Genomic DNA, 15,647 nt, shown 5'->3' on the forward strand with positions numbered 1-15,647 from the left:
ATGGGTCTGGGGAACTGACAGGCTGTTGAGTTACCACGACTCGGACATGTGATATTCTTAGATGTGTGTTTTAGCGCAGGGGACAGGGTGGTGTATGACTGGGGGGGGGGGGGGGGGGGGGGGGGGGGGGTGGTGGGGATGAAATAGAAAATTGATCTTTTGGTCATTGTCTGTTGTTGTACTATTGTACTAAGTATATGCTACCTTGTATATTGAAATGGTTGTTCATGACTGAATACAAAATAATACATCAAAGCATGTGCCACTGTTATTCAAAAATGTTATTGCCTTATCCAAATCACTTTTTACCGTCTCTTCTTTACTTTTTGCTGTTTTAATGATTAAGATCATTAAAGCAAGTGAGCATTTGATCAGGATCGCTTCCCATTATGTCATAAGAAAATATAAGCTCAATATTAGAACCATTGTCAAATTTTTACAGACCACTTTCTCAAGCCATTTACACCACATATCTCTTCCTTTGTTAGAGACTCCACAGGTGTCATTAATGTTTTGGATCAGACCACATGCCATGGTGATATTATTTTAGCTCAGCACAAGAAAAAGGCAAAGTGAATGATGGATTAGCAGAAAATTCTTTATTCAATCTTCCAATGACTTAATGCAGACCACGTTTCGGCCCATAGGTCTGCGTCAGGAGTCAATAACTAAAACACATCAAATATCACAAATATGTACTAGAAGTGTAAAGTGTGAAAGAATAAACACAGACAAATGGTGATCAACTTAACATAACAGGTTTAAAAGTAACATTGCAAAGAATCTAAAACATGTAAATATAACACCAGTCCATAGGTACACATATCAACAAACTTTACTTAATCTTACACAAAAATATAACAAATGAGAGAAACTCATAAAAAAGATGAAGATGAATAATAAAAGATGCAAAACAAGGATGTGCTAAAAAGATCCGTGTGCAAAAAAGCCTAACATTCCTTGCTGAACTAATGAGGTGTCGTACCTGCTTGTACTACCCTAAGCAGTCAACAACCATACACTGGTGGAAAGTCTGTGAAAGAATAAAAACAGGAGCCATAAAAACAGAATGAATGCTATTAGAGGCTAGAAACAAAAAAAAGCCTGAAAATAAGAACTTGTGTGGTATGCATTAAAATGACCAGAGATCACAATGAAATGTGTAAGAAAAAAACGAACAAAGAAACATACTGCATGGTGTTATGGGTAAACAACTCAAGCATTGCCCATATAAATACTTAAATGAGAAAAACACTGTTTCAAAAATGGTGCAAGCGCAGTGAAACCCTTTAGAGAAAGAACTTGACTAAAACGAAAGCCTGAACAGTGCTAAAATACGATGAACAGGACAAGCACAGTGAAATCCCCTAGTGAAAGGACAAACAGACATGGCAGGAACCACAAACCTATATTCAAGGTTTGACACATTTGAAAAAGCAGTTACTATCAAGTCAGACTGATTCCTATGGCAGAAAAAAAATCAGTGAGTTAAACTGACGCACCAATTACAAACCTGTTTTTTACCACCATGTTTGCTCGTAACTCTTCATAACCTGCTATACACACGGAGCACTGGACAAGAACTAAGGTGGATTAAAAAAAAAAAAAAAGAGGGCCCCTTTCATGACCTAGGCATCTCCTGACTCCATCATATGGCTATGGTTTATTTATGTATCTTAACACCACCACGCTTCACCTCTGACTTCGTGTGTGAATCAGGGGATCGCCTCCCCACCCATGCACATATCACAATCATTACAGTACAGGTTATGCTATACTATGTTGTAAGAAAATGAACAACCAGACCAGTTATCTGCTTCTTAATGAAATAATAGCACTGTAATGTGCAAGGATGAATAGTCATGAGTGCATACCAGCAAATCAGCCAGGTTACCAGAACAGCATGCAGTCTGTGCACAAGAGGCGACACCATGTGGTGAAGAGAAAGATTGCATTCTAACTCCTATACTAGTCAAGAATACAAGGACTGCTTCTTGTGCCTGTGTTTGCACAGCACCGAGTACTCCACTTTCTGAAGCTGTGGTTGGAAAAGTACCCTGACATACCACGAGGCTGGAAGATGGCATAACACTGTTGTGCCACATGATTGTTAAAGCCAGGTTTACATCTCCTTAGAACAAGGAAACAAACACTCCGACATCTTCCCAGAGAGATGCAGACACATGTACACACACCTTTCTCCATGCACACCCAGATGCAAACAAGCACATACACACAAAGATTCCTACTCTTTTGGCCTCCACTTGCACAAGCCAGTAAAGTCAGATCAGCACGTATGTCTCTCACTTCTTTAACAATCCTATCTTTGGCTGAACCATAAGGCAAAAGCACACACATTTTTTCTCTGTGCCTTTATTTTTCAAAATAGTTAAAAAAAAAAAAAAAAAATTAAAGCACAGGTCTTAATTGCAATGTCATTTTCAGTTTTCCCTCCCCCCTCCCGTGACAAAGACAGGGTACTTCCATCCCCCCTCCCCTCTTTAAAACAAAAGCATGACCCTCCTTTCACAGCCTACAGGTCAGATCGATGCTCAATCTTCAGCAGTTCCACTTCAAAAATCAAAGTCGCTCCACCTGATATGATTCAATCAGAAAGAAGGAAGTGTTAGTTCCCAGTTCCCTATTCTTAGGCAGTCAGAGAAAACTTCTTCCCTACCACCTGATTCACCAACATACATTCCTTCATCTCCCCGCTGGAGACAAAGGCTTCTTCCCTTTGTCAAGAGCAGAGGTGTGAAGGAAGCATGAGTGATTGTGTGTTTCACTGTATGCAAAAAAAACCAAATAAATGCAAAGAAACGGGGAAATGGGACTTGATATACCACTTTTCTGTGGTTTTTACAACTATATTCAAAGCGGTTTACATAGTATATACAGGAACTTTTTTGTACCTGGGGCCATTGAGGGTTAAGTGAGGTGCCCAGAGTCACAAGGAGCTGCAGTGGGAATCGAACCCAGTTCCCCAGGATCAAAGTCCACTGCACTAACCACTGGGCTACAGAAGTATGTATAACCAAATCCTATGAACAAAATCAAACAAACAGGAAGGGCACAAACAGAAGGGAACGGATACTGGAGAGGAAAAGAAGTTGGGATTGGGGGAGAAAGGAGTCAGGAAATTCAGAAAATAACTGTGAATGTCACAGGTGCAGAAGTGCTCTAGGATCCCATGTTAGGACACAATCAGTATTAGTCACAGTACTAGATTTTAAAGAACTTTTATTCAGCATGCTCCATGGCGCTGATGCAACATTACCCGAACCGCTGACTCTCAATTCACATCCTTCAGGGGCATGCAGAAAATCAAGTACTACTACTACTACTACTTAAAGGTGATAGAGTCTGCATGTCTGAGATACTGGAGGGCTGTGTCACATGTTTGCACAGGTCTAAAGGGGGCATATACATACCTGGAATTTTTGGCGGAGCTCCCCGGTCCCCGTAACCTGCATGAGAAGGGAAATAGGGCAGCCTTATTGTACCACAAGCCAATCCTAAAAATCAATGAGGCAGCACCAAATCTCCTGCAGTGAAATATGCACCATCCATGCAGTGTTAGAATAATTATCACCAGTGACATAACTGCAGCAGACTGAGTAGGACAGTTATCTGAAGGCATAGAATGATGCTCAGAAGTTCAGACAGTCAACTAATAATTCAGAACTACTGTATTTTCACACATATAGTGCATGCATTGTGTTTTTACAAACCGCACGCACAACCAGCGTATTTTTACTAAGACGCATTAATTGCAAAATGAGTGTTTTAAAGGTTTTCTTCTTTTTAGTATTTTGCAAGTTTTGTGCACTAATAATGCCTGCAAGAACCTACAAAGAAAATCCATTAAAAACAAATGTTGGTTTTGTAATTAGTGCATCTTAGAAAAATAAACAAGTATAATGCGAGTTACATAGGTGGGTATGTTATACCAGTTTATTTTTACACAGACCCACAATTTGCACGTTATATGCATGCACGTGTTATGTGTGTTAAAATACAGTATATGTAGGAGGGCCTTTATTTTGCAACTTTTTTCAGGTGGCATTACCAATAGCATGACGTTAGCAGAATTATTTTGTCTATACTTGTTACTGACATAAAACCGAGGCCGACCGATTTTCGGTTTCAGTGCCAAAACTGGCCCAAAATCCTTTTTCTGCCCAGTTTCAGATGAAAGGCTACAGCCATGGTTTCAGTTTTGGCCGAAGTCGACAATTTGTGCTATGTCTTATTTTGTCTCCCTCCCCCTCCAACTGTATATACCCCTCTCAGGAGAATCTTATAATCCTGGCAATCTAGGGGTATAGTTACTCCTGGCTGCTATGACCTCTAGGAGCAATCTCACAAGACTGCCGCAAGAGATCACGCAGCCATTCTGGAAATAGAGCAGACATGGGCAAGAGCAACTGAGGATCACTCCTGCCCTGACTACACCACTAGACTACCCGAGATTGTAAATTAGTCAGCGGGTGGTGCTACTCTGGGTTTTTTTGTTTTGTGTAATGCGATTTCAAGTAATGCAGTTATGATCTTACATATTAGTTTGTATGGTAAATAGAGTGCTCCAAATAAATACTTTTGATACAAAGATTTAGCAGGAATTTAAGTCTGTAAACCTGGGATAAGCAGCTCCTTAGGAATGAGCCTGTCTCCTGAAGATACGACATCAGCTGTCACTCTAAATGTGGTGCAAAGTCAGCTGCTGTAAAAGCATTGTAGCTTTTAGTTTCAGTTTTCATTAGCGAGGTCCAAGAGTGCAGAGGCTATTTTGTTTGTATGTAAAATATGGTCTTTCATTATTCAAATTATTATATGTAGCTTGGATACTATTTGGGCGATTCTAAAAAATTTCCGGACTCTGTTGGATATGATGCAGTGTTTTAATCAAACTTGTGGCATGCAGAAGCTAGATGCTATGAGAAAGGAACCTGCAGTGATTGTTTTCCAGCAGAAGTACTAGTCAGCTTATAGTGTTAGTAGGGAAATGATATTACAATGAAATGAAGTTTAGAAAAAAATTTGAGAAAGGTAGTGCTCATGACTGTAATTTTTCAGAGCATATAGTCCTCGCATTCAGTAACATCAATGGGCTTTTTTATTCTGGACTGTGCATCAGGCTGGTATCATGTCTGCAGTGTAGACCACTGTTTGGACTCCTTTACCCTATTTTAGGAAGAATCTATATCATGCTTGTCCTCAATCAGTTTTATAACTAAATAAAAAAAACATTGAACATAATGCTACACAGTTTGGGAAAGCATAAAAAGCTGGTAACCATTATTATTATTTTTTTTTTTACATGTTCTTACAAAGTTCCTATCTCAGAGGATATTTAACTACATCTGCATTAACTGGGGAACCTAAATATGCCAAACTTGTTGACAAATCCTTGTTAAAATGGCTGTCCCAGTGTCAGCCTAAGCTTACAGTTCCTGGGACTGTGGGTTTAGCAGAGGACTGCCAACTGCAAGCTCTGACAATCCCCAGGCCTCACTGGTTCAATATTCATCCAACCAATCTTTAGTTTTCGATTTCGGCTGAAACCAGGCGATCAGTTTCTGCTGCAGTTTTGGTTTTGGCGAAAGTAGTCAGTTTCAGTTGAAACTGAAAAAAGCAGTTTTGGTAGGCCTCTACTCCTATATGAACTTTGTCAGATGAATCTAATCAATTTGAGTGACCCCAGAGCTTGATTGGGGAGGTGCTAGATCTGGTGTACTTGGCCTTTTAGCAAGGATTTTGACACAGTTCTGCAAAAATTACTAATAAACTTAACGTCCTTAGTATGGACCCAAACACAATTGATTTAGAAACTGTTTGAGTGGGAAGCAATAAAGGGAAATGGTAAATGGAGTTCACTTTGAGGAAAGGGACATTACCAGTGGCATACTGTCAGGATCAATCCTTCTCAATATTTTTCTAAGTAACATTGTAGAAAGCTGTCAGGAAAGGTGTGTCTTTTTGAGGGCAACATCAAAACCTGCAAGGTACACATCCTCGAAGATGTGGATAGCATGAAAAGGGATTTAATTTACCCCACATTTTCCCACCTATTTGCAGGCTCAATGTGGCTTGCATAATACTGGAGAGGTTTTAATAGACTCCGGAGTAAAGCAAATACAGAAAATGGTTAAGTTGGGGTAGGAAAGGTAGGGACCACATGAAGGAACATGTGGTGGGGCCGTATAGAGGATAGTAAGAACAGATGAGATTGTTTGGTGGTCAATATGAACTGTGGTGGTGTAGTATCACTGATTTTAGGCATTTAAGTTGGGTCGGGGGGGGTAAGCCTAAGGCATGTTTTTCAACCCAACCCTCAGGGACAACCTGGCCAGTTGGATTTTCAGAATACCCACAATGAATATGCATGAAGAGATTTGCATGCACTGCCTTCTTGGTATTCAAATTTCTCTCAGTGAGGATTTAGAATGATGATTAACAAGGCATTGATTTCAAAGGGTTGGGCCTAAGCAACTAAATGCTGCCTCTCGAGAAGAATCCAGCCTAAGTCTCCTAAGCAAAGGAATGACCAAACAGGACAGTAGAGACGATGAAAGTGATACAGAATAAGCAAAGAAAATAAGCAAACCAGAATACAGCACCTTATGGGTAACAGAAGCTTAAACTGATTTCTACAACGAATAAAGAAGAGGGGTCACGTGATCATATCTGCAGCATTCTAGATAATTTTAACTGCAGAATTCTGTCTGAGCTGTTATTTCAGAGAATACAGAGGAATATTTACTAGTAAGGCATTATAGTAGTTATAAGTCTATTGAGTATCAGTGTACTAAATCTTCAATGCATAAGTGTCCAGGAATGGTTTTAAAGAGCTAATCTTCTGAAGCATGAAGAATGATTTCTGCGCTAGACGAGAAATGTACAATTTACATGAAAGATAGCTATCTATTAAAACACCTAATGAGAGAAATTGATCCTTCACTGGGAGTTCAATTTATATAAGGGCTTGTGGGTAAGAGAACCTGAGTGCCTCGGTCTTTCCTGTGTTTTAAGAAAAACTTGTGCTCACCCATCCAGGTAGCAGTTTTGAATAGTATGTTCTCAAGGTCTAGGCAAAAAGCTACTGTCCCACAAATCACGGGTAGCTAATCTGTAGAGTTTGATTAAAGGTGGCTGTGTGTGGGGGAGGGGGGCATGAACATATTAAAACAGGGTGGAAGCAAGAATAGAACCCTGTGTGACTCCAAAGGATAAGGGTCAGAAATCTGAAGCAACATTATCAATCAGTACCTCAAATGTCTGAAATAAGAAATAAGAGCGGAGCCAATTAAGAGCCACTCATTTTATTCTGGATTGTCTTAAATAGGTTAGTAGGAGGTCATGATTGACCAGATCCAAGGCAGAACTGAACAAGGCTCAGGTATGTCACCAGCCATGGAGGGCCGTGCTGCGGTCTCCCAGCAGCCACTTCATTCTCTCACAAAAACTTTACACTGTGCTTTATTCGCTCTCTCCAGAGGAAAGAGATATCAAGTGACCAGCTTGGTGTGTAATGCCGGAACTTTGTAGACCTGCAATAACTAGTGTATGGCCCCCAGGAACCCAAAGAGTCGCTGACCTGGGAGAGAACAGAGATGCAGTCCCATAGCCAGACAGTTTTCTTTTCCTTATTAGAATTTCAAATGCAGCCTGCAGTGCTCCTCATCTCGATGTGGCCATGTGTTCATGTGACACACTTAGCGTCTAGACAAGTATGGAACATACAATGAACCTGTCATGAAGCCAAATAAAGATGACTTGTGTGTGAGGCTACCAGACCACATAAGCCCGTTTCTCTGAGAAGAAAAGAACAGTGTGCCCCTGAAAGCTGTTACACCAGTATCTTTAGAAAGGAGGTCAGCACAGATGAAGATCAAACCTTTGCCTAGATCTGACCGTATAAATTAAAGCAATCACTGAACTCCCACGAGGACCCTGCACCAAACCGCCTGATAGCAGAACAAGCAGAGGATCACCACACAGCATCCCCAAAAGGACCCCGCACATAAACACCCCATAGAAGAATAATCAGATGGTACCTAAATAGGATCCACTCCAGGACTACCGACAGGCAGTGTCCCGCACTTAAATGCATCTCAAAATGGCAAACCTAAGAATATGGGTCTTCTATTACATGATAATAATGCAAATAACCGAGACACTAGCGACATCACCGAACAAATCATCATCACCTGGAAGAACCAAAATATAACCCTAACAACAAAACAGAGACAACTAACAACCAACAGCATAAAGACAAGCCAGAACACACAAGTTCACAATCTAGAAACAGCCAAATTGCACAGACAACTAAAGGCTATCAAACACACCAAAATCAGTCACGATACATACATCAAGATACCCATAGGATACATAAATGCAAGATTGGCAGTCAATAAGACAGCCCTATTGAGATAGATCAAAACGGAAAATCTAGGATTACTACTCATAACAGAAACATGGCTATGCCTAGAAGACAACCCAGTACTGTTGACTTATGCCCACTAGGATGCAAAACAATACACACCAACAGAAGCAAAAAGATAGGAGGGGAGTTGCAATAATAAACAAATCCACGTTCACTGTTGAGCCTGTTGCTAAACATTCATCCTCAGCGTTTGAGATTCTGGCATGCAAAATCACCAACACAACACTCGCAGGTCAACTATGTATCATACTGTTCTATCTACCCCTATCGGCTCCCAGGTAGCTGGACAAACGCCCAAGACAATTTCATGGATTTTGTAGCAAACACCTGCACAAACCAACAAAATGTCCTACTAATTGGAGTTATCAATTTGCACCTAGACAAACAGAATGACAGCACACCAAAACTTTAATGAACTTCCTAAACTAATGGAACTTCACAACAGCTCAAGGCACCTCATCCAACACAAAAGGACATTTGGACTTACTAGCCCATAGGTCACCAGCAAACAACAATCACATAATAGAGAACCCGAAGGAACAGAAAACCAAGATCACCACATACACTCAGGACCAGAGGGAAGGTGGACAATCACACCTTCTGGATAACAGTGAAGACTGAACATAGTAACTTAGAAACAAATGACACCCATTTCATGAGGAACTGGGATGAAGCATGCGAAAACACTGTGGACAAAATAGCACCACTTAAAACAAAAAACAAGAAATAAACACCCAAGACCCTGGTTCAACGACGAGCTACTGCATATGAAAAAACTATGCAGGAGACTAGAAAGAAAATGGGTCAAAAACAAAACAGAAATAAACAAAGACAAATGGAGAAAAGCTATAAGAACGTACAAACACAATATAAAGAAAGCCAAAGCGGCCCTCAAAACCTCATCAAACATCTCAATAGGATATCATACCTAAGATGGAGATGCGAAGCAGGGATTGGGAGAGCTGGAATTGGAGCATCCTAAAAGGATTGGGATGACGGGAGGGGAGACGAAGATATAATGTGAGGGAGAATGCTATTGATGACAATAGGGGCACAAATCTGGATGGTCGGAACCGGTCAATCTGTAGTTCAGATGATATATAGGTTACACAGCATACATCCAAGCAGCTCCCACGTTAGTTAAATAAGTAAAGTTGGGGAGAGAAGGGGGGAATTCAGACTGGGAGGGGATTTGTTACATTCTAGAGTTAAGCTGGATTGTATTGGATTAGTTAGAATTTCTTTCCTTGTTGTAACTAAGACTGTTATGGCTAAAGAGGGGTGGGACGGGGGGGAATCTTGATGACGGATAATAGAAAATTTGAAATTGAAAAAAGCACTTATATATCTAGATTTCAGTATTTTTCTAGTGTTAAGTGAGCAATTATTTGTCATCAATAAAAATGTTGAACTTAAATATATAAAAATAGAAGGGTGGGGTGGGGATAAAGTGTTAAAAGTTTGATGACTGACGGGTCACGAGACGAGATGGCTGCCTAACAACTCAGCTCCTGCATTTCCATATACTAGCAAGACACTATCTAAAGCCATCCGCAGCCCTATTGGAGATTTTTTTGCAGAAGCAAAGTCAGTACACACTACTGATCTAAATGAGTAAAGTGACAGGGTCGCAACATCGGGAGGGAGAGCGCCATTCCTCTAGGCAGATGGCGAAGGGCCTGTCACGCCATGCGTCTCCGGAGCAAAGACGTTCGTCTGACTCGGACACGGCATCCTCCCATGCGGATCAGCGCGCCTCTGTCCCCAAAAAGAAAAATGCTCCTAAAGACCTTGCAAAGTGCTTGGAGGCGATCCTGGAGGAAATCAAGGCTTCCAGAGTAGAGATCCTGGAACACGTGGATGCCATCAGCCTTGATTTGCGTGAGCTGGGGGGCCGAGTGGAGGCGCTGGAGGAGAAGGCCGACGAACAGGCAGAGACTAATGACGCGATAGAAATGCAACTAAACTGTCTGACCTAGCAGAGGACTTACAATACAAAATGGATGACCTCGAAAATAGAGGTCGAAGGCATAATTTGAGAATTCGGGGTGTACCAGAATCCGGAGGAGGAGAGGATGTCCCTACTATTGTGCGAGCGTTGTGTGCTACGATCCTGGGCAAAGGCACTGCTTCAGACGCTGTGGAGATAGATCGTGCGCATCGAGCCTTGGGTAAAACATTGGCTAATCGACCCAGAGACATAGTAGTGCGCTTTACATCATAAGCACTCAAGGAACGGGTATGGCAGAAGGCCCATCAACTTCCCACATTGGAATATAACGATGCACGAGTCTCTGTCTTTCAAGATTTATCTGCATATACGCTGGCGCAGAGAAGGGCCATGAAGCCGGTACTGGAGGTTCTGCTCAAAGAGAAGATCACCTACCGTTGGAACTTTCCTTTTGCTGTAAGTTTTGCATTAAATGGCAAACAACTCAGGTTTCATAAGGTTTCTGAAGCTTGGAAAAGTCTTCATGAAGCAGTTCTGACTACCACACCGGTGCTACCCGCAGGGATTGTGCCAGCGACGAAAGCCAGAATTTAGAAGTGGAAGCGAGTTGGACAGAGCACCCAGAAGACAGGGACCAAAATTGGTTAGAGCAATAACTGACTCTGTTTGACTCTGAGAGGTAAAGGATCTAAGATAAATATTGATGCTTATCGGTTGGACAGATGCATTGCTGTAATGTACATTATCTGCAGTTGAGGGGCTGTGACTGAGTGATATAATGTGAATGAGTGTTATATTGAGCTCAAGATATGAAAAGATGTGGATGTGTGAAATGTATGGAATGGGGAAAGGGTGGTATTCTCGGGTTGTGGGTTGCTTCCTCTGACAAACCCAAGCAGTGCCAGTAGCACTGTTTGGTGAAACAGTAGGGAGGGGGATAATTTAGGGGGGAAGAGAAATGGGGAGTTTATTCAATGGTAGGATACAAAAGAGGGAGGAGGGTGGGACGTGGACAAGGGAAGGGATACAGGGAAGAGGCAGAGGAGGGAGGATCAGGGGTTTTGATGGGGTAGTTAGATTAGGAAGTTTAATACAATGTGTTGAAAAGGTGCCCCTGCAAAATGCAATTGCGTGCTTAAAATCAGTCTAGTAATGAGTGCAGAATTAAAAATACTACCATATAATGTTAAGGGATTAAACATGCCCCAAAAGAGGCAGAAGCTCTATAAGGAACTACAGCAGTTGAAACCACATATTGTTCTTTTACAAGAGACACACTTACGCCGAAAGTTTGAGCGATTTCTCTCCTGCTTGGGATACCCTGGGGTGTATTGTGCTTCATCTGTGGCATCTAAGAAAAGTGGAGTTGCAGTGCTGATACACAGCAAGGTAGGGGCCAAGGTACTGCAAGTTAAAAAGGACCCAGGAGGGCATTTTATATTCCTCCATATCCAAATAGATCAGGTTGATTTAACGATTGCATCTGTATATGCCCCAAATAGCGGGCAGGAACAGTTTTACGCTAAAGTGAAGCATGCCTTAACATCATTCGCACAGGGATCTATAATATTGGGGGGTGACTTTAACGCAGTCATGAACCTGAGCATAGACAGAACAGGAGCCACTAAAACAGAAGGGAAAAGAGAAGCCGTAGCGCTGGAGTCACTGGCCCGTTCCCTGGGAACTCTAGACCTGTGGAGATTGACACACTTGATGGATCGAGACTACACATTCCACTCTCGGGTACACAATTCATATTCCCGCATTGATTATTTGTTTATAGATGCCACACTGGTGGAACGGGTACTGCAAGCTGGAATAGGTAATGTGACAATCTCAGATCATGCCCCAGTGTGGGTCACCCTTCCAAATATTAGAACAGAAACTAAAGATAAGAGATGGACACTAAATACAGGCCTTTTACAGGAGAAGGAGGTGGAGGAGGGATACAGAAAAATGTTGAAAGAGTATTTGGAGTTCAATCAAAATTCAGGGCCCACAATGGCAGTAGTGTGGGACGCCATGAAGGCTGTCTCTAGAGGCTATTTTCTACAGCTTGCTAGTAAGCGATCCAGGGCACGTAAGATGCAAATAGCGAAGTGTTTGGAAAGAATACATGTACTGGAGGGCCAACATAAGGTAACTAGGTCACCCCAGGTGTGGAGCCAACTATGTGGAGAGAGGCTGATACTGGATTCTATTTACTCGGAACAGTTAAGTCTGGGTCGGGAAAGATTCAGGGCAGGAACATACAAGTTTGCCAACAAGGCAGGTCGCCTTCTATAGGGTTACCATTTTGTGTCCTCTGAAAAAGAGGACACATGTCACGCCCCCCTACCCCGCCCCCGCCCCGCCTCATGCCCCACCCCTGCCACGCCCCCTTCAGGTCCGGGTTCCGCCCCTATTCCCCCCCCCCTCACATAGTCCCCTCCCCCCCATCACATACCCCCCCCCTCACTTACTGTCTAGCCCTGGTGGTCTAGTAGCGTCTTCTCTTCGGGGCAGGAAAGAGCCCCCTCTTTCCTGCCCGGAGCGCTGCCTGCCCTTGCCTGCTGCATCCTCCTCGGTATGGCTGGGGATTCAAAATGGCCACCGAGAGTTGAAGCGGCCTCGCGAGAGTTCAACTCTCGGCGGCCATTTTGAATCCCCAGCCAGACCGAGAAGGATGATAGACAGGGGAGGCAGCGCTCCGGGCAGGAAAGAGGGGGCTCTTTCCTGCCCCGAAGACGTCACTAGACCACCAGGGAACATGGTAAGGAAGGGGAGGGGAGGGGACGGGAGACCACGCGCCGATCGCCTGCGCCTGCCCGCACCCGCGCCCACGTTTGTCCAGAAATCCGGACAAACGTGGGCGGGGGCAAAATCCGCCGGACGCCCCGGACATGCCCTCAAAAAGAGGACATGTCCGGGGAAATCCGGACGTATGGTAACCCTAGCCTTCTAGCAATTAAGCTTCGGCGACAAAAGGTAGACCGTATGGTGAAACAGATTCGAGACGGAAAAGGTTCGATACTGCACACTTCAGACCAGATACGTAAACGTTTTAGGGACTATTACCAAATTTTGTATGCTCAAGAGATAGCCTCATCCATAGATTCAATCGACACTTACTTGGCTAATAGTGAGCTAAGTACTTTAGCCCCTCCCCACCAGGAAAAATTAGAACAGCCGGTCACTCCAACTGAGGTCCAAGAGGCCATCCGTAGTTTGCCCTCCGGCAAGTCGCCAGGTTTGGATGGACTACCAAATGAGTTCTATAAGAAATTTGCACCAGAGTTAGCCCTCATCCTGGCTGACTTGTTTAACAAGGTGGGAGAAGGAGAGGCATTACCCTTGACCATGATGGAGGCCTGGATAGCGGTGCTGCCTAAGCCAAATAGGGATCCGACAGAGTGTGGCTCGTATAGGTACTGAATGCCGATGTTAAAATATTAGCGAAGGTGTTGGCAAGTAGACTAGCACCTTTGATGCTGACTCTAATACATCCAGACCAAGTAGGTTTTGTGCCGCACCGAAAAGCAATGGACAACATTAGACGCACTTTAGATCTTCTGTTTCTGGCAGGGAGACATCAGAGGCCTCTGTGTCTTCTGAGTTTAGATGCAGAAAAAGCTTTTGATAGGGTCCACTGGCCATTTATGTACAAGGTGCTAGAGGCTATGGGATTCGGAGCGCAATTTAGGAGATGGATCCAGGCATTCTACGCAGCCCCCAAAGCATGTGTCAGAGTGAACGGGAGTAACTCTGAGCTGTTTACCTTGCATAGGGGAACTAGACAGGGGTGCCCTCTATCCCCATTATTATTTGCCATGGTTATGGAACCATTTGCCTCTAAAATCCGTTTAGAACCAGAAATTTCAGGGGCACGAGTGGCAGATAGAATACATAAAATGGCCCTCTTTGCAGATGATATCCTGTTATATGTTACTCGGCCTTTATCTACTTTCCCAAATCTTATACGCCTTATTGATGAATATTCCACACTATCTGGTTTCAAAGTTAACATGACAAAATCGGAGGCCCTGAATATAACACTCCCAGAGGATACAGTGGAATCCCTGGAGGCGTCCTTTTCGTTTAGATGGGCTAAAAAACAAATTAAATACCTGGGGGCGAACATAACACCAAAACTATCCGATCTATATGTGGCCAATTACAAGGGATTAAGTAGCGGTATTAAGAAAGACCTGGAGAGGTGGGGGGATCTAGAGGTTTCCTGGTTTGGAAGGGTAGCAATTGTCAAGATGAATGTGCTACCTCGACTGCTATACTTATTTCAAGCGCTGCCTGTAATGCTGCCCAGGCGACTCCTGTCATCACTTCAAGATTCTATAGTGCGTTTCGCCTGGGCAGGAAAGAGACCGCGCTTAGCGCGTAAGCTCCTCTATCAGGATGGTAGACAAGGCGGCTTGGGTGTCCCAAACCTCATATGGTATTATAAGGCCGTGCAAGCGAAGGCGGCAGTAGAGTGGTACCAAGACTATCCGGATAGACAATGGGTGCATATTGAACAACACTCTCATGGGCCATCCCCGCTGGGGGCAGTCATGTGGCTTCCCAAATCATTTAGAGCCATCCATAGGTGTCGCTCTCCACTATTGGGATAGTCTGTTTCCAGGGGGGAGGTGTACACTTACACACATGACACCAATAGCGTTTAACCCACTGTTCCTGCCCGGGAAGGACACTGGGGTATTTACCAGGTGGTATAAAAAAGGCTGGAGAACCTGGGGTCAGTTGTTTGAGGGGGAATCTTTGCTTCCCTTCGGAGCCTTGAAGAGTACGGGTTACGTGGGGGTGGAGGATGAATTTGCATATCATCAATTGGCCCACTTTCTTAAAACCGAAGCTGTAAAAGCAGTACTGCAACGGAAAAGATTAGGCCTGGAGGAGGTTTGTGAAAAATACACCTCTTCAAGGGGCTTGATTAGTCGTTTATACCGTGAATTACGAGCACAATCTCCCAAATACACCCTACACAGGAAAAGTTGGTCAAGAGAGCTGGGAGTGGCCCTGGGGGAGACCGAGTGGGAGAGAATAGAACGGACAGTGCTGGGTATTTCTACACATGTACCGCTTAAGGAAAATGCTGTGAAAGTACTTTTTAGATGATACCTCACGCCAGATCGCCTTAAGCGAATATATCCTAACTCCTCGGGACTATGTTGGAGGGGGTGCGGTAATAGAGGGACCATGGGGCATATATGGTGGCATTGTGTAAAGGCCCAAGCATTTTGGAAATCAGTTAGA

The 15,647-nt window shown here is 43.4% G+C and overlaps 1 protein-coding gene across 2 annotated transcripts in view; it reads right to left on the bottom strand.

The window, feature by feature from the left end:
* Positions 1 to 2,455: 2,455 nt before the first annotated feature.
* Positions 2,456 to 15,647, bottom strand: part of FKBP2 (FKBP prolyl isomerase 2) — a 69,750-nt gene continuing 56,558 nt past the window's right edge. The window contains exons 5-6 of one of the 2 annotated variants that reach the window (XM_030218640.1): positions 3,432 to 3,467; positions 2,456 to 2,595 (exon numbers count right to left, since the gene is read on the bottom strand). In XM_030218640.1, the coding sequence (XP_030074500.1) occupies positions 2,534 to 2,595; positions 3,432 to 3,467 (98 nt within the window). In that variant the 3' untranslated portion in view covers positions 2,456 to 2,533. The remainder of the gene's footprint in view (positions 2,596 to 3,431; positions 3,468 to 15,647) is intronic. The other variant, XM_030218639.1, reaches the window with a different exon arrangement.

This window comes from Microcaecilia unicolor, chromosome 11, assembly GCF_901765095.1.
Source record: "Microcaecilia unicolor chromosome 11, aMicUni1.1, whole genome shotgun sequence".
In the NCBI taxonomy this organism is placed as follows: Eukaryota; Metazoa; Chordata; class Amphibia; order Gymnophiona; family Siphonopidae; genus Microcaecilia; species Microcaecilia unicolor.